The 20,816-nt window shown below is 39.7% G+C and overlaps 2 protein-coding genes across 20 annotated transcripts in view; one reads left to right on the top strand and one right to left on the bottom strand.

Annotated features, from left to right (window-relative positions):
- Positions 1-12,672, bottom strand: part of dst (dystonin) — a 105,049-nt gene extending 92,377 nt beyond the window's left edge. For 6 of the 17 annotated variants that reach the window (XM_079686928.1, XM_079686944.1, XM_079686939.1 and 3 more), the window contains exons 1-4: positions 12,339-12,671; positions 11,978-12,009; positions 10,657-10,845; positions 5,809-6,022 (exon numbers count right to left, since the gene is read on the bottom strand). In XM_079686928.1, coding sequence (XP_079543054.1) covers positions 5,809-6,022; positions 10,657-10,845; positions 11,978-12,009; positions 12,339-12,519 — 616 coding nt within the window. In that variant the 5' untranslated portion in view covers positions 12,520-12,671. Of the gene's footprint in view, positions 1-4,453; positions 4,557-5,808; positions 6,023-6,283; positions 6,497-10,656; positions 10,846-11,977; positions 12,010-12,338 lie in introns of those variants that run through there. The other 11 variants (XM_079686946.1, XM_079686947.1, XM_079686931.1 and 8 more) reach the window with 6 other exon arrangements.
- Positions 12,673-14,109: 1,437 nt separating this feature from the next.
- znf451 (zinc finger protein 451) lies at positions 14,110-20,431 on the top strand. Of its 3 annotated transcripts, none has more exons than XM_079686948.1 (13): positions 14,110-14,363; positions 15,780-15,840; positions 16,191-16,268; positions 16,354-16,467; positions 16,839-16,950; positions 17,155-17,305; positions 17,408-17,534; positions 17,659-17,818; positions 17,935-18,082; positions 18,229-19,700; positions 19,786-19,857; positions 20,019-20,084; positions 20,278-20,431. In XM_079686948.1, the coding sequence occupies exons 2-13, from the start codon at positions 15,784-15,786 to the stop codon at positions 20,316-20,318; spliced, it is 2,598 nt and encodes an 865-aa protein (XP_079543074.1). In that variant the 5' UTR covers positions 14,110-14,363; positions 15,780-15,783; the 3' UTR covers positions 20,319-20,431. The 3 variants fall into 3 exon arrangements, 2 of the variants coding, with proteins under 2 accessions (XP_079543074.1, XP_079543075.1); XR_013809245.1 differs by having other exon boundaries at positions 14,113-14,363; positions 20,019-20,170; XM_079686949.1 differs by lacking the exon at positions 14,110-14,363 and adding an exon at positions 14,792-14,974.
- Positions 20,432-20,816: the final 385 nt, after the last annotated feature.

The following is a 20,816-nucleotide window of genomic DNA, read 5'->3' as shown; positions in this document are numbered from 1 at the left end:
TTGGTTGGCAGCATTTTCGGCTATGTACTATATGTAATACAATTTTGTTTTTTGTCTTTTGATAATGGTAAATCAATCTTAAAATGTACGTTTCATTTTAACCTATGTGGAACTGGAAGGATTAGTTGACTAATGGAGTAGTCAATCAATAGAAAATAATATCTAACTACTGCTAAAATATCAGTGTTTAGCCTCTCATATACAGAATGTACTGCTTTCTCTGTTTTATATTATATTAAACTGAATGTATTTGGGTTTTGAACAAGTAAACAAAGACATTTAAACATATCACCTCAGACTTTAGAGTCCCTTTTTGGGAGGCCACACCTCAGTAGTAGCGTTTCAGGGTTAATATGTGGGCTTTGTTAATTGGGCAGAGACCACTGTTAAAGGTGACCTATCATGCAAAATGCACTTTTGTACGTCTTTTATACATGAATATGTGTCCCCGGTGTTCCAGGGAACTCACCAAGTGTCAGAAAACAAAACCCTCTCTATTTTCCTCCATACCCAAATCTCTTAAAAAGGGGCTGCAACGGATCTGATACAGACTGATCCAGATTTGAACACTTCTATGACGTCACAGAAGTGGCACTAGGCTATTGGGCCGACTCCACCAATTAGGAGGAGACAGCCACGGACATTGCCGTTCCAAAGCGCTGGAGACGCTGTAGTACATATGCCAGGCCTGTAGATGGTGCTGTTCTCACAGAATCAGTCCATGCAAAGACATTGTTAAATTGAGCGAAATGAGGAATGGCTAAAATGCATGATCTGTTTGGTATTTTGAAAAATTAAAAGTATAAATATGCCTTATATAGGTATGGTCCTACACTATATTATTCAAATATAGCATGATAGGTCCACTTTAATGTTGCTCCTTGATATTTATATATCTTGATATAAAAGAAAAAAAAGGCGTGTCTCTGGAACTGGGATGCTGCTACTCTAAAAACAAAGTGTCTTTTGTACAGAAGCAGACAGTCTCCATAGGGCAACATGCTGTGTGTGAGCCATCTGAATGTGATGAGTGGGCTGTCGACAGAGCGGAGGGGTTGGGCTGGGAACGGCTCAGGAGGATGCACAAAGGCAGTGACTGTGCAAAAAACACAAAGCTCTCTTACTTGCCACTGTGTTTGATAATGCATGAAAATACGTAAGTGGAAAAACGGGATTTTAATAATTATACGTTTCATTAATATATCTTAAGGTAGCACATCCTTCTCTTATTTAGAGATTAAGTCATAATGCAGACATAATGATCCACAACAGACCACACCCTCGTATAACACACCACTAACAGAGCCAGCATTAGGTGTTCTTTGAGTCAGTGACATTCACATAAAATAAAGGTTGAACTTTATATTATTATGTTTAGGATATAAGCTTCAAATTGATTTAATTTCAGTTACTGAATAGAAAGGAACAATAAGATCAGGCTTAAATGTTCAAATTTTTTATAACGAATATTTAGTTCGATGTTGTTTGATTTTAAATGTAATTCATACTATTATTTAACTACTCAATACAATAAAAAACATAGTCAATTTGTTGAAGTGTGAATGTATAACCAGAATGAAATAAACCACCCAACAAGACAGTATTTGGTCATAACTTCCTTCAAGATTAATCTGTTCATGAGCACAGAAAAGCAGGTCAAATGTGCTAAAATATAAACTCTTTCTCCAGCTTGAATTATAATGTTCTGAGTATTATCTGCAGGGCGGATTCTCAGCAGGCAAACCATGTTTATTTGGGTTCAAATGTACGGTATTTTAAATTGAATGTAACAATTTACACCATATGGCAACTTAATAACAAAATAACTGCAAAACAGCCAACTGAAACACTGCATGTCTAATCTAGTAAACCTTTCCTGATGTCAGAGGTTGAAGAATTGGTGGAAAACTCAGTGGCCCCTTCAGGCTGAGGGCCAGTCGAGCAGGCTCTGCAGGAACGCTCTGCTCCCACGCAGCCAATGCCCAGTGCCATTCACTGTAGTATGTGTCGCACAACCCCTTTATTATCTAATTCCACAAGTTTAGTCTATTGTAAAGCCAGCATTGAATTTCCATTGAATCCACCGCAAATCCCTTCTTAAGTATTCACTCCAATACCTAATTAGTGTGGCATTTTTACAGCTGGAGCAGTAAGAACTACAGTGCACGCAGTCAAAAGGTGATCATTATGCTGCGTCACTTAAATTCCTAAACTCTACTCTTTTGTCAAACAGTTCAGTACTTCATACAGTATTTCGTTTATTTTCTCAAACGTTAATCAGTTCATCAAAGGTCACATAGGTGTTTAACAAGAGCATCTCTCCTTGCATAACCCTACACATCGCACTGAACCTCTATTATGAAGCTTGCAAAATGTTTTTCCTTTAGGTATCATATTTTTTCTCATGAATCAAGAATCAAACCAGACAACAAGTGACACTCAGCCACATAAACATCAACTCATTGCAGAGTTATTGACTAAAATGGTAAGGGTACCAAGGACGATTTCACCTCCTTGGTACCCTGAAAAGTAATGCATTTATCCACCTGAGATCAGTTACACATTTTATTGTGTTTTTTCTTCGCCTATTGTACACCCTTCAACTATTAAAAAACCAGGACAGCCATTTATCCGTAAACTGTTAACGGACAGACACATTTAAAAACTGAGTTCAAAAACAGAGTTCAAAATAAGTCGCAGTGCATTCAAATAAACCATCTCTACTTGATGAGACAAAGACCTACTTTATAGCTGGCCCACTGGTTGTTTACTGGTTTGTTTTGTTGTGTTTGTCTAGTTACTGTTGTTGAAAATGTCTCCCTGTGATTCTCTTCGCATCACATGGACAGGAGCTCGGGGCGCTTGGTGATCGCAACTGCAAATAAAACTATAGCAACAATAAAAACTGTGATTTTTCAGATCTTAGTCAGCTCAAAAGGGAAACATATCTCAGCTGTGGAGAAGCAAATATTGTTTTTAATGGAAACATAAATACAATTCTGAGCTATTTTCATGCCTTGGAAGACAATTTAAATCAAATAAACTGCTATTGTATACAATTATGTCCACCAATCATGATATAAGCTTCTGACATTTTCATCTCACGTAGAAAATGTAATTGATCAGCTTACTCTCCATGTGCCACAATTCTCTGACACAAGCAGGCCACAGCTTTTCAAAGAAACTATGAGCTGTATAACAGCCTAAACTGGAATGTATTTTCTTTTCTGACGCTGATGTTAAAAAATGACTTTTGGAAACAAGGTTTTAGGTGAGTTTGGTCAAAGTAATGATTAGCCCAGCAGCTGATCTCAAGTCTCTTGTTCAATTACTCAGTAGCCACACATTTATGTGCAAAATATTATTGAGTAAAGAAAATAAACTAAATTGAATGAGTTTTGCTTATAAGAAACATAAAATGTGAACAGAATGTTTAAATGAGACTACAGAGAAACAATTCTTTCAATAACTTTTCAATTTGTTGGTAAAATTATCAAGAAAATACCAATATTTGTCTTACCCTTCTTAGCAAAGTTCATGTTCATCCAAAAACTGACGGAGACTCTATCCCCGAACATGCACTATACCGAACATGTAAAAACTAAACGCAGAATGATAGTTAGTGATAGGATCTCATTGTGTGTCCCAGCTCCTCTGCCTGAAGACAACAGCTAAAGACTGCTATTGATGCTACATCATATGATCCATTAGAGTCCAGTCAAGGCATTTAAGCCCTGTACCACAGCTGACTGGCCCTGCTGGCTACAACAGTCAACAGCTGAGAGAACACGCTCACGGCAAGCATTCAGTACACTATTGCATGTTTTGTTTTACTTTGGGTCTCTTTGTGGAGGGGAAACACAAGAGTTAAAACCGCTGCTGTCAGTTTGAATTCAGCTCCACAGGCCATGGCCTCAGAGTGCACGTGTGTGATTTTGTCAGCGAGTTCGAGCTGTCAAAGAGATGCTGAGTAACATAGACCTCCTATATGGGATGGAGTTCCTCTAATTAATTAGACCCAAAAGGAGCAGCTACATGAAGTGACAGGAGCTACTGATATGAGCTAACGCCTCACACTGCTATGTCATTGTCCTGCCTGCCTACAGACAGCACATAGGACAGCTGAGCAATATTCAGTCAATGATACTCACCCTAAAAGGAGAAAATATATAATTTGCCTTATAAAACAAATAAATGGATACTTATGACCTTCTAATTTGACATAAACAATGCAGACATAGTGATCATCTGGTTGGACAAACACATTTCAAGCTTGTTGTGATGTCATGCAGGAAATATTTCCACTTTTCCACTGCAGGGATAAAGACACCAAGACCAGCCAGTCACCAGAGAGAGAAGGGGCAGGCTGACATTTATTGAACTGTCAAGCAGCAATCAGGCAATTTCTTTATCGTCCAGAACCTTAAGAAGAACCAATCAACATTGATCCTACCTTTATATTTTTCCAAAACATCCTCGTAAGCTTGGAGGTATTCCTGTTCGTCCGAAAGTCCATAAGGCTGCGGTGCGAACTGAGCCATAACCCGGGCTCCACAGACTGGACATTCACCAGCGGCGGACAGGGACACAGCGTGTATGTGTATGTGTGTGTGTGAGTGTGCACTATACGTGTGTTTTTGTGTGCATGTGTATGTGCCGGCGACCCAAGAGTGATCGGCGCTGTTGTTGAAGGAAACGCCCTACATCCCTCCCTTGTCTGCGCTCTGGCCAATAGGCGACACTTCCTCCCCTGAGTTCACTGGACTGATAGGGAGGACTGTCGGACGTAATGCACTGCAAAAGATGTCTGTCCTAAAAAGGTCCATTGAGCCAAAACGCTGTCTTAAATGTAAATAGAACACGAATTAAATATGATTTTCCAAAAATAAAGCTCAATATCTGGTAGTTTAACTCGGTATGTAGAAATTGGCCTTAGTAAGTAAATATATAAAAATCACACTGAATGGGTGGATCATTTTTTACAGTGTACAATAATAAACGCTTTTCCTTGTCAGGCGTCCCCTGTACCGGCTCGTAACATGGACCACGATCTTTTTTCATTGTTTTCCACCTGCCAGAGACTATTCACACATTGATTGAAAAGAGTACAGTTTGACATTATACTCTTGTATTTGTTGTCTAAAGCACAGCAGCTGTCGACTATGTCACACAGATTAATTTAAGGGTGCGAAACTGAACCCAAAAAAGTCCCTAAATCGTAATCTGATATAGGCCTACTGTAAGTGATTATACAATCTTAAATAGTGTCAAAGTATCATTATAAAATAATTAAGAGCTGTAAAACAGCATAACATCACATTGGTAACTACCAGAGTCCATAATAGACTGACTTTTATTGTCATATTTTGCTGTAAAAAATCTTAACAGATAAGATTTTGATGGTAGCCTAATTAAAATTAGCCCAGTTGACCTGCATAGCAGGAAAGCTTCTTCAGTTCGTTTGATTCCGTTGCATGTATTAATCCTAACAAAGAATCGCCTTTAATGAACTGTAATCCACTATTATAAGGGTTATGTAAAATATCAGCTTGGAAATGCCCCACATATCCAAGACCCAATGGTAAATTGGAAAGCATCATATCCAGATTAAGAGCAGACGAAAATACCATCACATGCCACACACCCAGACCCTGTTAAGGCTACCAGGAGAAATAGCCTACTCCTTAACAAGTCGCTATAAAATCATGCACCCACCATACGCTCCATATGCAGCATATTCGCTCATTGTTGTTCTCGCTACAGTACATTAGCATCTCGTAAACAGGGGCAACAGGAAGACTGACTCACCTGCGATCCTGAGCACGGCTCTCTCCGCCGGATCCAGCACAGATCCCCCCTGGATCTTCCTCTTGGACCTCTCATGTCTGGGCAGGTTCCAGGGTAAAGTGTCCCCGGGAGCAGGTGATGCTGACCCGGATTTAACACTGTAGTCATCCTCGTCTGAAATATCCGCCGAGGAAGACATGGAGCAGTGAAGGGAAGGGTTCCCCGAACTGGAGCTCTGCGAGACAAAAGAAAAACGGGGGTAAAGAAAAAAAAGGAACAATGCTTGTCTGGATGTCACACAAAACGAAAGGGAAGGAATAAAACGCCACAAATCCCCTTTTTTCTCACCGTCGCGGGTCAAAGTGCGCACTGCGAGTGTAGGTGCGAGGCGGCCACCAGCTCGCAATGATCCATAACAATAAAAGATTGAGCCAAATTATAGCAATGTGAAATCAATAGTATCTGGCTCCCCCGCCAGGACAACCATAATACTTACCACTGTATACATGGTGAGCTGTCAGCAGGAAGAAAAATAACAATCCTTGTTGCAGGTTAGCAGTACACCCTTTTTAGTCACACATTATGCGCCTCAATTATAAAAAGGTGGTGCCACGCCCTTTGAGGGATGCTCCGGCTGCGATATCGTCCCTTATCTACGCATTTAAGGATGTGAGGTGATGTCAGATCTCCAGAGGGCTGAACGGATGGTACGCTGTGTGCTGTCGAGGCAGAGCTGGACGGTGATGGGAGAGCAGTGTCTCTCCGCGTCACACCCGGTAGCCAACAAGCAGCAGCCCCAACAGCGACGGCGGTGTTAGAGCGCCATCCCTGCACAAAAGGTGCTCGGTGACAACAAAAACATCAGAAGCGGGGGTAAAAAGAGGACAAGGGGTATCCAGAGGTTCTCATAGCGACGGCTTTACAACAGATCCACAGAGAGTAGACTACTAAAAGGAATAAAAGGAACACAACACCTTAAGTGTCTGCAATGAAGATGGGGTGTTAACCACACAGGGTGCAGTGAAAGCATATGTTGAGCTAATTACCGGAGAGGATGGAGAGGACCATGGGAGCACAAAAAAGGATTATACTTGGTTTAAGTAGGTTTAATTCTAAACCAATTTAACCTAAATCTAATTAAAGAAGCATCTTTATACCATTAAATTAATCCTTGCATGCTCTCTTTGATGTGTTCTTGAGTCTCTGAAGGGTTATAATTAAATACCATTTTCAAGATGAAATCATTTTAAATGAATGACTTTATGTTGCAATGTCCTGCTGCACCCTGCCACACCTGGGATTGAGCAACAGAACAAATAGAAGGAGCCAAAGGAAAGAGAGGGGTGAGGCTAAAGAAAAACACTTGTATGAACAGTCACACTTCATTTGCTAAATGATAAAACAGTATTTAAGAAGGGGAAATGCAAACAGACTTGTCAACATTGTTGGATGAGTCTGCATCCTGGATCATCTTGGTGTTATAACTTGGAGATAGTACATGAAAAGCACACATGGAGGATGAACTCGAAAACTTCAGTCAGTATCTCGAATGAGGTTCATGACATACTTTCTATTTTTACAGCAGTAGTGGGTAGAATTTGTTCTCAGTGCTTGATCAGAACTGATAAAAGCAACACAGTGTTAATATTAGCTGCCTTTACATCATTGCTACACTTTTCATGGGGATAAAAGTGCTGAAGAGACAGCTTAGTGTTGCAGTTTTGATCAGCTTCCTGCTTATTCAAAATGTCGACCGCTGAAAGGAAATTGTAATGATTCTTAGTAAGGCTGCTGCATGAGTATGTGAATTTTTTCCCTGTCAATTTTCACTTTCTCTAAGGAGCATTGAGCAGGGATAAGAATAGTTGAAAGATTAAGAGACATGTTATCTTTGTTAAAACCTAATATTCTGGCATATGAGCTGTTTCTAACATAATAATAATAGACATAAGGACTTCACCATCATCTATGTGACTATCATAAAACCTTACAACATATATTTCCATTTTATATGCAGCCCTGATTTACTCAATTTTTCAAGGGATAATTCAAAGAGATTATCAGTTAAAAACACAAAAATAAGATTATGCCATCTGAAGGCAATCATGTTGAATTATTAATTTTGCACAGATTAGTGTGCTATCCATGCTAATATATCATGAATGATGCACGGTGGGCTGATGTAGGCCTGTCCAGTCTATACACGTCTATTACATATTCATATTACAATGAATATGAGTCTGCTCATATACAGAGTGTCTTTTAGTTTTTGTGATTCCACATTTCTTCATATTGCTGTTCTTGTTGGTGCCAGTTACATGTGAAATGTATCTGCCTATTGTTGTATTAGAATAACAATATTGGTCAATATTATGCTTAGCACAGGTACACAACCACAAGCAATACATATCAATGAAAGTCAAAGTGAAGTTGATTTGGTTTCACTCATGGCAAGGAGCCCTGTAGCACTTTGACATAAGTCTTCCATGATAACTGGCTCTGATACCGTTCAAATGGATGATGTTTTTGTTATCTTCTGGATTGCAAAACAAGTAATGGAAGCAAGGAGTTGCATCAGTTTCACACAGATCAATAAGTTCCTGTAAACACAGTCAGTTCAAACATCATTGACATATCAAATATTCCACTAAATGTTGATGTAACCAACTGTGGCCCTTTGGAGTAGGTATAACAATTATGTAAAGATAATAGTATATTCCTGACACAACAAATGACATTCAAAGGCAGACATAGGCTTGGTGATGTACTGGGATAAGGATTATTTTCTATGGAACATAAAAAAGGATATTCCCGGATTGGAGCAGCGTTGCATAAAGAAAGGCCAACACAACATAGGGCAGTGGTTCTCAAACTTTTTCTGTCATTCCCCACTTTGAACAGACCTTTTCAAGCCCCACCTGTTCCTCATCGCTCCAATAAAAAAATGGTAGGCCAAGCTTAAAATTGTCAAATGTATCATTCTATAACAGGGGTCTCCAACCTTTTTTAGGATGAGAGCTACTTTCAAAAAATAAAACAAGTCGTGAGCTACTTTTACTCCTCTTTTTTAGTTTTTTTGCACTGTATATATTTAGCACATTTGAACATTATTATATGCTTACCTTTAACTTTTGTGTGCTGTTTGGGTCTGTGGGACTTTATGCAAATTTTACTAATCACTCCCCTTTTAAACTTTTTTTTTTTGTACTGTCCTATAGCACACATTGGAATGATTTCTTACTTTATTTTGTACACCTAGGCTATATTAAATAGATACATTTGTGCTCTCTCTAGCTCTCTTGCTCTATCTCGCTCGCTCACAGAGGCTGTGTGCTCCTCCGTGGCGAAGACGGCTTGCGTTAAAAAAATTATAATAAACATAGGCCTATTTGTAAAGTGGGGGGACACAAACGGGATTTCGAAAAGTGTCACGGTTAAACTCCTTGTGAAGTGGTGAGGTGCCGCTCCACATTGCTTTTCTTCCCGACTGCAACGCTGTAAATGATTTTGGTTTCAGTTGTGTGTGTGTGAGCAGGCTCGGATTGGGCATCGGGAGATTCGGGACTTTTCCCGGTGGGCCGCTGCGAAAGTCCACCGCCGTTGCGAGTCTCCGGCTGTAACAGTCTACTAACGCCCGCGAGGACCAGGCTCGATTCCGGCTTGAGGTCCAAAAGAAAAATTATAATAACATTTTTTTTTTTAATTAAATTAAAAACTCCCGTTCATCGCGTCCATTCGCGACCCACCTATCACATCTCTGCGCCCCTACAGTGGGGTGCGCCCCACACTTTGAGAAACGCTGCCATAGGGGTTCAATGTGGTTGTGCCTTATGTTCCCTAAGTTCACATTTCCTGCTGAGGCTCTGTGTTTATACAGCTCTCTGTTCCTGGAGTCAGATGTTACCTTCCGGGAAGAAATGGATCAATATGTGGGTCATGTGTTATACACTCTCCCTCCTCACCTTTTAAACGACACTATCTGAAACTAAGAAAACGATTGCAAAATTTGACCACACGGTTTGGAAGCAATGCAGCAAGTTAACAGGGATACAATGAAAAGGAAATACCAAACGCCTAAAACTGTTTAAACAGTTAGACTTTTGAGCCATAGGGATACATAATGTTCTTATGCCACCATAGTAAATTGTTAACAGATTAGATTTTTTAAAAAAGAAAGAAAGATGAACAAGCATGCCAACTAAAATAACAACAAACTAAAGCAAAATGTGTTATGGGATTACCATTTGATATTCAAACAGGAAAATACATACCTAAAGGCCTACTAGAATGTTTGATATATACATTGGTTTTTGGATATGTTAAATGTGCTCTGATTTGTTAATAAGATATCCATCACATAGTTTTTCAACATAAGATGCATCCTCTTTATAAATTGCATGCTAATGTATAAAACATGTATGTAATATAACAGATGGCCCAATATCAGTGTTGAATTTTTGACCACATTATGGTTGAATTTGGGGAGATGTTCAATTATTTATGCTAAGTAAAGGTATATAATCCCAATAAATAAATGTCCCTATAGACACTTTTTTTTGTTAAACCTAAAAGGTTAATTATGTTAGAATAGATTGACTATGATAACAAGTGAAGACGGTTTTTTGATTCTATTCATTGTATTACTGTTCACTGAAAAATACACAAATAAATAAAGTAAAAACACTGACAACCTATATGAGCATCATTTAAGAGCAGGGATTACACACCCAGACAAACACTTGCCCTGTGTCCTTGAGCAAGCTTCTGAATCATTACCGGCGTTAAAGGCAGACTGATGTTCCTGTGGAGGGGACCAAGCAAAACATACAATCAGTATTTATCATGGTAACAGTTAACGGGGGTACCTACAGGTCTGCGTGTGGGGGTGACTTGTACAGACTGGTAAAACTCTGGCAGGACCCTCTTCTTTACTTTGCGTTTTCTTAGAGTCGAGGATGATTCTGGTTCACTCTCAGGAATCTCAACCAGATTAGGCTTTTCCTCTGTCACTCGAGCATGTATGCTCCTTCTGGCGTGACGTGGACTGTGCCTGAAGCCCTGGGAAACATTAGCAAATATCAAAATGGCAGCAGTTCATACTTTCAGCAGTGGGAGATATCAAAAGCTCTTATCATAAACAATGATCCTGATTCAATTCATGTTTCTTAAGCCATGGAGACACACTGTCATGGAAGATGACCTACATTTCGATTCATAGAGAAAGATGATTCAGCAAATCTAAATGATCTATGTTTTCTTTGTTATACCTTTAGTTTCTTCCGTTCAGAGTTGTTCTTTGTTTGGCCTAATGCTTTTAAAGGTAATAATCCGGGAACTGTTGTTCTACATTAAGCACTGCACTGCTGTTGTGCCCTTGAACATGATACTAAACCCCTACCAGCAGCAGTCCTGAGCCAGTGGGGATTCAGTATCCTGTGGTTCAATAACATACCAGCAAAGGGCAGTATTTTGTCTTTTGGAACTTCACAACCACTGCAAATGACCAAATAAGCAGATTTTTAGGCATTAGTGCATTAAATGCAACCCCATTTAAGTTTTATTTTTGAAAGAAATGACAGACCACTCCTTTAAACTGTAGACCATGCCAGGAACATTATTAATTAAACATAATTATATCTAATAAGAAAGTTTTTGTTTTCATTTTAAAGATTGCAATTTGGCGATAGCAATCGTTTTAATCCGTGTTCATGCACTTTTTTTACACTTCATTTTTTGTACTTTTATTTTGAAAGTGAAGTGCGTAAAACGGAAATACAGCGACTGAAGCTACTTGACGCATTTAGCCATCAAACATGATGACATAAGCCTATCTTATGTGGAGTAACATATGGTGGCGTTCTATCAGCTCACTTTCAGCTCAGTTTTATGTGTTTTGGAGAAAAAAACTCCAGTCTAGTTTCAATCCTCCTCAAAGCATGAAACTGCAACATCACCCACATAATTTATTGATAGCCTACAACACATGCGCATTGCGCACATCATGCTCCTTAAAATAGTCATGCCGTTCTGAAAAAGTATATAAAACAGGCTTTTGCAGAAATATGTTATTCTTAAGAAGCTGATATGGTATACTAAATAGAACTTTCACACATTTACCTCATGATGTCTCCAATAATGATTAACTATTACAGAGCACTGACTCAAACCCATAATTAAAAAAAGTTCATACCTCTGATCGAAAATGATGTGTTCGGAGGCCCACTACAGGACAGATAACAGATGTTATGAGATATTATAAAACATTTAACAAGCATTAACATTATGAAACAACAGATATAGTCTAAATACATTCATGTTTTCAACAATAATTCTAGATAGGTTTGGCTAAAACTATTTTAAAAAACTCAGTACAGTATCTTCCCACTTATTCGCATCTATATGCGTTTGTTTTATGCAACAACCCATACTGCAGCTAAGGGTTGGCTTTACTGGCTATAAGACATAAACTAGACTATGAACACGTCCAGAACATGCAGGTTACAGACATGAGCTGTCAGGATGAGGAGATGCGCATGGCCTGCGCCACTCACCGCGGCTCCTGGAGCGTCCGGACAGCACTGATTTTATTGGATGTTGTCCATTCCGAAGCTTGCGATGCCAGCAGCAGAAGAACAGAATTGTCGCTATAGTCCCGAGCAATAGCAACAGCAGCAGCAGCACACATTGAATGCTATACGGCCTCAACAGGACCAAAAACGCCGCAGCAATCATCGTAAGGCGAGATGTAGGACAGAGCCCTTTGCCTCAGACAGTAGCAGGCTGCTCTGATGCCGATGTGTCGCTGAGAGCTCAAGATGAGAATAAAGACAGTGACGGACATACGTGAAGCATCGTAGAGCCAACAGCGTATAGCATACAGCTTCAAAGTATACAGCCCACACTATTGATATCATTATTGTGAGGTATACGATGCATGACTCAGCAGAGACGCGCGTTTTATTTATTTATTTTTTACAGGGGCAGGGAGAGTCAGCAGATTCAGCTGAGCATCGCAGTAATCTGCTGCAGTATCATGCTGTCACACTATTAACACTATAACTAAGACTAATACAGACCTATTCATGTTTGTAAACCTCAATAGTCCTGGTGGATAGGGAACCTTTGTACATCTGTTGTCATATGGTGTACCTCAAATGTTACAACCACAACATATTATTATAGGTCATACAATATCTAATAATATAACGTTTATTTTAAGTATATTGAAATTACAAGCTTGGTGGATAATCTCTGAAACGAGTCAGGTGCATTAACAGACACTTTCAGGATGGGGGGGGGGGATCCAACGTTAATCATAATCCAACATGGGTTATGTAATATCTGGATGAGCTGATATTGAGGGATGAAATGATGAAAAACTCAGACAAGCAAAGTGAGGAGCGAAACGTGTGTTTTATTTGGAAATTAACCGCTGACATGATTATTGTTAACATGTGATACATCCATACATGCAATAAACCAATAGCATACTGTACATTACATGTGTCCATTTATAATGATGAAAATATAGAGAAAATTGTTATGGCCTATATTTAACCACATATAACTAATTTGAAAGTTTGTATATGGTTATTCATTTATTTTATGACTTGCTTTTTATTCATTACGTATAATGAAGGTTTTTCCTATAAGTAGGTCTGCAACTAATTAGTTTCATTATCAATTAATCTAATGGTTTACAATATGTCAGAAAATAGTGAAAAACGTCAATCCCAGTTCTCCAAGTCTAAGGTATTGTCTTTGAATGTGTTGTTTGAAAGTCCAAGACGAATCCTTATTCAGTTTAGTGAGAGTATTCTTCTTCTGCAAGTCGAATAGTTTATATATACACATATATATATATATGCCTCTACAGTTAATTGCAAGGTGTGGTGAGTTAGGTATGTCAACAAAACACATTTCATTTATTTATACATTTCTTATGTTTGTGTAAAATAGTAAAGCATGTTAATATATATTCTTGCACACATTCCATTATCATCTGTACTCACATTTTCCTGTTCCTTTCTGTAAATTGGTTTTCCCTACGTTCATAGATTAGCCCGTCAGACTTTGACAACTGATGCAAAAGGCTTGAATTGCTTGAATACTAATAGTAATATGATATAATATAATATACATTTATGTATAAATTAATCACATATCCACTTTAATCATAAATAGTTTGTGCACAAAGTGATTTTAACAACGTATTTTCAGTTTCATAGAAGTGAAGTCACATACAGTGTACACAGTACATATTTACAGCCCAGGAGTCTAAAACAATCTAATCTATTATAACATGGTTAAAAACATAATAAATATGAACAGAGTAGCAGTTAGGGATAGTTTCACAGTTAATCCCGGACCAGGTAACAAACGGGCGGAGTTTGATCTTTCGTTTGTTACTTTTCAACCACCATTAACCCCGTCCTTACGGCACATTCCGTTTACAAAAAGGAGCGCTTCGGTTACACGTGACGTTACTTTCAGACCAGAATAGTTGCGTTAACTGTGATTTGAGTTGTAGCATATACACACTCTGCGAACTGAGGAGCCAACAGAATAAGGAGCGGGTAATGTCATGCTCAGATTCATAAACCTTTTTATTTCAACCATGTTTTATCAAAGCAAACCTTAATCGAACTTTAGCATGTTTACCTTTTATGCATTTAGTCGAGTTCAGACGTAGCAACTATACATGTCAGAGAGCTAACGTTAGCTTACCCTGATCCAGGACGTGTGGCATTCATTTCGCTGCCTTTAACGTTGCTGCACATAGATGGTTGATAAAACAGAAACATTGGAAGGCAGTAAACTCGTTAGTGTTGGATGAGGAGACTTCACATCGCCGTCAAGTGTGTAAAGTTGCAGAATCAAGTATTTAATCGAAGGAGCGCAGCATACGGCTCTGAGCGCAGCTAGCTATGCCTGTGGCGGGAACTTCTTCCTCGCTGCGCCTAGAGTGGTGTTGTTCGGCGCTCAGTGCTGCTAATAGTGGGGAAGAGGTGTAGTGCAAAAACACTGTAATTTAAGTGCTCATTAGACTGTGAAATGTAGCTTCCACTCATTGGCACTGGCAGCCCTAAAAATTAGCACTCTGGTAGGTTGTCGAGGGAAAAAATAATGTCCATGTTGGACAAAACATTGGATGCATCATTTTTCCGCTGACCTGAATGACACCAGAGTAAGTCGTGTTTTGTTGCCGTGGGCAAGCTGAACATAGATGAAAGGTCTCCTGAACAGTTGCTGAATCTAACTACTGCCCTCCGATGTGTTTTACAACATTTTAATATTCATCAATCGCAGCAAACTTACCTTACTAACACAGTAACAATGTGGGCCGGATATTACAACTGTACTCGGTTAGCCAGGCGACCGGATGATGTCGTTTAGTCAGTGTGGTTAATGTCATGCAACGTGTAACGCTAAACTAACTAGCTATAGATTCAGTTGGAGTTGTTCAGTTCTAACACCTGAGTGGCAGAGGTGGAAGAAGTATTAAGATCGTGTATTTAATTAAAAGTACAAAAGTATTAGCATTAAAAATATACATAAAGTAAATAAATAACCCATTATCCAGATGACCAATTTCATAAGAAATATATATTGTGTTATCATAGCTGGAAAAGGTGTTTTTAATGAGTTTTTATGCTTCAGGGTGTAATCAAAGTCCTATTTAAGCATTGACTATATTTCACATCATTCATTCAAATCTGCAAAGTAACGAAAGATATTAAATAAAGGTAGTGGAGCAAAAGTACACGATTTACATCTGATTTGTAGTAGGGTAGAAGTACAAAGTAGCAACACATAGGCAAGTAAAGTACAAGTCCCTTAAAATTGTACTTAAGTACAGTACTTGCGTAGCTACCTAGTTACTTTACACCACTGCTGACTTGCTTAAGTTAACTAGTTAGTACGTCCCTCTCTCCTGCACGCATGTTCAAGGACTAAAGCTTCAAGAATTACATTTGTTTTTTCCCCCTCAGATAAATGTCTTCTCCAACTCAAGCAGACGACGATGAGGTGGAAGAAGTGGAGTTTGTATCAGTAAGTCGAGTGTACACTATCTATTTTTTTTTTTTAAATCAATAGTTCAAAGGATAAGATATCAAATACATGTGCTTACTTTCTATCTCTCGGCATTGCCATGACTCATTGCGCAATAACACCTTGATGTAGCGTGATACTAAGACATAATTCATAAATATATCGTATTTGATTAACTGAACAGCTCCATGTATCGTCTGACTAGCTGTGATTCAGACATAGATCACCTCTCTTATCATGGGCAATAAAGAAATCCCTCTTTTGACATTGTACAGGTTTGCTCATTATTTGATTTTTATATAGATATGTTTAACAAGACTAAATGACATGGTGTCTTGCATTTGCTTCAGGAGGGGCCTGCCAGACCAGTATTGGAATGTATTGACCTGGATGATGAGGATGAGGGATGTCCATCATTTGCAAGCACAGTAAGTTGATGAATAGAATATGTTTTGAATAGACAGTGTCGGTCTAGAGTTTATAAAATTGTTGTGCCTTTTTATTTTCCTGCAGATTGAAGATAAAATCTCCCGCAATAAAGCTCGTGTTTCATCAACATTGGACAGACTAGCACAGAAGGTGGCTCAAGAGAAGCAGGAAAGAATAGATAAATGTCGGGCATTCAGGGTAAGTTTCTTTAAAAGGAAGTAAGCTGCTATCATGTCTTTCTTGTTAGATACTTAACTTTCTTTTTATTTTAGTTAAGAGGAAATGTGATATAAAATGCTTCGTAGTCATTCATTTGTTGTTGGTATAATATGGGGTCAAATGAGGTCAGTTGTAGCACACTGCCACCTTGTGGGCAGAATGCATAATAAACAACCTACAGAACCAACAGTGCTGTATCCTCTCAGTGCAACATCATACTGCTTGTGACCTAAAGAATTAGCAATGAACAGTGTCTGTAGGTGTTTTTACTGCCACCTGTCTGTCTGCCACACAGGGTTGGCAAGTGTACAAATATGTTCTGCTATTGCTTATCTTTTTCTGTCTTACAGGAGAAGCAAATCCTACAAAGAGCTCATGGACGGCAGGAGCTGGCTTTCACTTCTTCAAATGGCTTCAATCGGGATGCAAAGAACTGTGTGGACATGTGGTTAAAGAGAGCAGGTGCCGTTTTTATATTGATCAGAAATGTGTTATTGTCAATCTGGAGTTTATAAACCTTGAACACATGTTTGATATTTTTACCAGGAAAATATTTTCTCGGACTGAAATAATTACCTTAATTGCCATCATTGAAATGTGATGAAAGAGCACCCTTTTTACAATGGTTTATTACATTGTATCTTATTTATTACATCATATATGTAGGTCCTAAACCCGGAGTGATTCATTCTGGATTTGGAGGGCGAAACAGACGTGTTGCTATTCCTGGAAATAGTTCCAATAGACAGACTTGTCCAGTGGTCAACTGTGCCCGGGTTTATGACACTCTGTCCCTTCTTGACGGTCACCTAAAAAGGTAACCTTTTTCTGTTCATTTCAGTGTCGGTGTAATACCATTTCAACGTTTTTCCTGAACACAAACATAGCATATTTTTGCAATAACATATCTTATTTGTAGGTTTGATCACTCCCCTTGTGACCCAACCATTCATATTAAAGGATGGCCATCTGAGCTCTTTGTCTGCATAGCCTGCTCTCAACATTTTGAGACCGAAGAAGCATGGATAACACATCTCATGTCCAAGGTGTGTGCCCTTTTTGACTCTCATATAACACACATATTGTTTTATGAATGATTTCCTAATTACTTTGTATTACATCTTCGTAATATTATAATTATTTTGTAAGGAAACATGTTTTGATCACTAGGTGTCCTCATCTGCCGCTGACGGTCACAGCATCAATCAGACCTTTCAGAAGATTGTGTGTTTCGCCTGTCCGGCCTGCTTCCACCTCTTCAACCTCCGAGATGAGTGCCTGCAGCACATGACAACCAGAAACCACTTCACAGAGTCACTCGCCATGAGTGGTAAAGTTTAATGAACGCTTTGTAAACATGTTCTAAAGAATGACTTCCAGAAAGCACTCAAGGTCACATTTGAGCAATACTTATGTGAACCTTTTCCTTTTCTCCTCTTGTTAAAGAACCCAAAGGAAAAGCACAACCGATTGCCGTCCCACAATACGCTAAGAATCGTCTCGTCGCGTTGTGCAAGGATGTCCCGTTCAAAGTCCGATGCTCTTTATGTCACAAAATACTGATCTCACATCAAGCAGCTAAGGCTCACTTTAAGTAAGTTGTTTGGAGACTTATTCAATATGTGCATGTATGCTTTTTGAAATAATACATTATGTTTGTATAGCAGGTGCAGATTTTCTTTAGAGGCTTTATGAAGCGGATTTCTCAAATAATTGTTCTTTATATATCCTGTTTTTCAGTGTGCAATGCAGAGATGGCTGCGCCGTGTCCTTGGCCGATCAAACCATATTGCAGGTGATGAAACGGCTGCAAGTGGCCGGGCAGTGTACCCTCTGCTCTAAAATCTTCCTCAGCAAAGCTGAAATCGAGACACACAAAGAATCGACCCAGCATAACGTGGAGGTGAACAACACCATGGCCAAAGCCCTCCTTCAGTACTGCAGGTTTAGGGAGATTCAACACACCCAGAGCGCTGGAGAGGCACAGGGCAGAAGACAGCCCACTGGCCTTGAGTCACCTTCTCAAAAAAGAACCAAGAAGAGGAGTGATTGTGATGAACTTCCAGCCAAGCGTAAGAGAGGCAGCGCTGTTGGAAACTATGTAACAGCCTGGATCTGCGAGTGCAGCATACAGTTCTCAGAGGAGGCTACAGCCCAAAAGCATATATTGGCTTCAAACCAAATCTTCCATCAGTGTGGCGTGTGTGGCAAACACATGGGGGAGTCCGCCATCACCCGCCTGCATATGAGTCGCTTCCACGGAGGAGCTCATCTCTCCAACTTCCTGTATAACTGCCGCAAGTGCAACGTGGAAATGCCTCGGTACGAAGACATCATGTCTCACGTGGCCGAGGCTCACAGCGGACACACCTACTTCACTGAACAGGAAGTGCCCGAGGAGGTCCATACCAAGCCTTCAACCAGCAGCAAAGCAGGTTCATCGTCCGGGTCCAAGCTCCAACAGAACATAGCAGAGACGTCTTCTTCCAACGCAGAGCCGATGTGGATGTGCAGGATGTGCGAGGACACCTTTGACTCGGAAGCGGCCGCACGCCAACACTGCAGCGACTCGAGCAGCCACAGCTTCCAGAGGTTCATCTGTGGACACTGCCCCCAGAAGTTCTTTAAGGATTCCACTGTGCGGAGACACTGTGCCAATGAGCACAACGGGCAGATAAAGAGCTCCCACTTCTGCGGCCTCTGCGACAGCATGCCGTTCGAAACAGAGGCCGAGTTCCTGGAGCACTACAAGAGTCTTCACAGTACCGACTACTACCGTATGGATGAGAGTGAAGCCAATCAGCCTGCTGTTGCTGAAAGCAGCAGTCAGAGTATGTGCCCGTGCATGGGTTCCAATCAGAGCCAAGAGAAGAAAAAAGCTACATTTACACAATGCATGAGGTATCTGTCTGCTGAGGGAGCATGTCACTTTGTGTGCACTCTTTGTGGTGAATATTTGGAGACCTATGCAAAGATGAAGACTCACATCCACACGAAACACGCAGCCTTGAACCTGGACAAGACCTACGAAATACAGTGCGAAGCTTGCCAGGAGAGTTTCACGAGTGTCCCGAGTTTCCATAAACACTATCACTCCCGACACTGTTCAATGGAACCTTGCATGAGCTCCAGGACCTGCAGGAAAATCACAAAAGCAGAATCATCCCCTGTGACAGTGCTCGATGCCGTGGAGATCATAACAGACACCAATGGTAAATCTGTTAAAAATATTAACATGTATTATCTTTGTTTGCATGCAGCATTTTAAACCGTTTTTTTTATTTTTGTCATTTCTAGAGATTGAAGATGAATCCGTGGTGAAGGTTTTGAGAATGGAACCGGCCGTCAGACAGAAGGAAGCATGTGGAAGTAGGTGATAAACAATACATATCACAATCACTCAATAGATAAGATGGCAAAAGCACATTTTAGCTTTCTTCTACTTGTACACAAGAGACAACGATATTAGATTATTTGATGGTATTTTTATCAACCTACAACATATCAACTTTTATTTTGCTTCTTTACAGGTGACCCGGAGGAAGAGATGAACCATGAACCCTCTTCAAATGCAGAAGAAGAAAGAGAGTCGGCAGGTTAGGGTTGTTGTGGCTTGGCATGTGTTCCTCGTTTCCCCTGAGTTTAACTTACTGCAGCCTCCGGAGAAAAAGAAAACATACAAGTATTAGGTCGAATTGACATTTACACATCATAGTTACAGTGTTGCGTTTTCTCGTTTTTTATTTTGTGTAATTTGACTTTTTATATTCAGCTTTTTTTGTTTTACAGAGATGGAAGAAGTTCTCAGAAGAAGTCTTTTGGAGTTTTGAAGACATGATGTTTTTTGTTTGTGACGCAATGCTTAGCTGACATTATATTGCGATGATTTGTCCTAAGTATTTGTGTTCAGAATATAATAAATAAATTCATGTTGCTATTTGAATTTTTCTGCGGTTTAAACTACTTTGGAAATGTCCCAATATATGATGACATAAAGAAATGATGATACAGGGCTTTCACATAACAGGGTTCAGAGCAGATGCAGCTGGCAGAAGGTATTTTTTGTGGCAGTGGATTTATGGTTTCTGTTGTGTAGACTCCACACTTGTGTGTCGACACTTGCTGAAGATGGCATCAAATGACACTGCAAAATGTTGAAGCTGAACTTGTGACCACAGGGCAAACTGAAGCTCACATTGCAGTCTCTGATTTCATTGCTGACTTGAAATCCAGTGTCTTGTATGCGCCGTAGGGAGGAGGGCCGACGTTAGTATGGAGACATGTCTCAGTCTTCTTCAAGTTAGGATAGTAAACATTTCCTGATTAGC

This window comes from Notothenia rossii (assembly GCF_949606895.1).
Source record: "Notothenia rossii genome assembly, chromosome: 6".
In the NCBI taxonomy this organism is placed as follows: Eukaryota; Metazoa; Chordata; class Actinopteri; order Perciformes; family Nototheniidae; genus Notothenia; species Notothenia rossii.
The sequence above is the reverse complement of the archived record's forward strand: the minus strand, read 5'-3'. Positions and strand labels throughout refer to the sequence as shown.

Excerpts from the sequence above, each read along its gene's own strand:
- znf451 (XM_079686948.1), top strand. The coding sequence starts at position 15,784 with ATGTCTTCTCCAACTCAAGCAGACGACGATGAGGTGGAAGAAGTGGAG. Across the intron at positions 15,841-16,190 it reads AAGAAGTGGAGTTTGTATCA|GAGGGGCCTGCCAGACCAGT; the intron begins GTAAGTCGAGTG and ends CATTTGCTTCAG. Across the intron at positions 19,858-20,018 it reads ACAGAAGGAAGCATGTGGAA|GTGACCCGGAGGAAGAGATG; the intron begins GTAGGTGATAAA and ends GCTTCTTTACAG.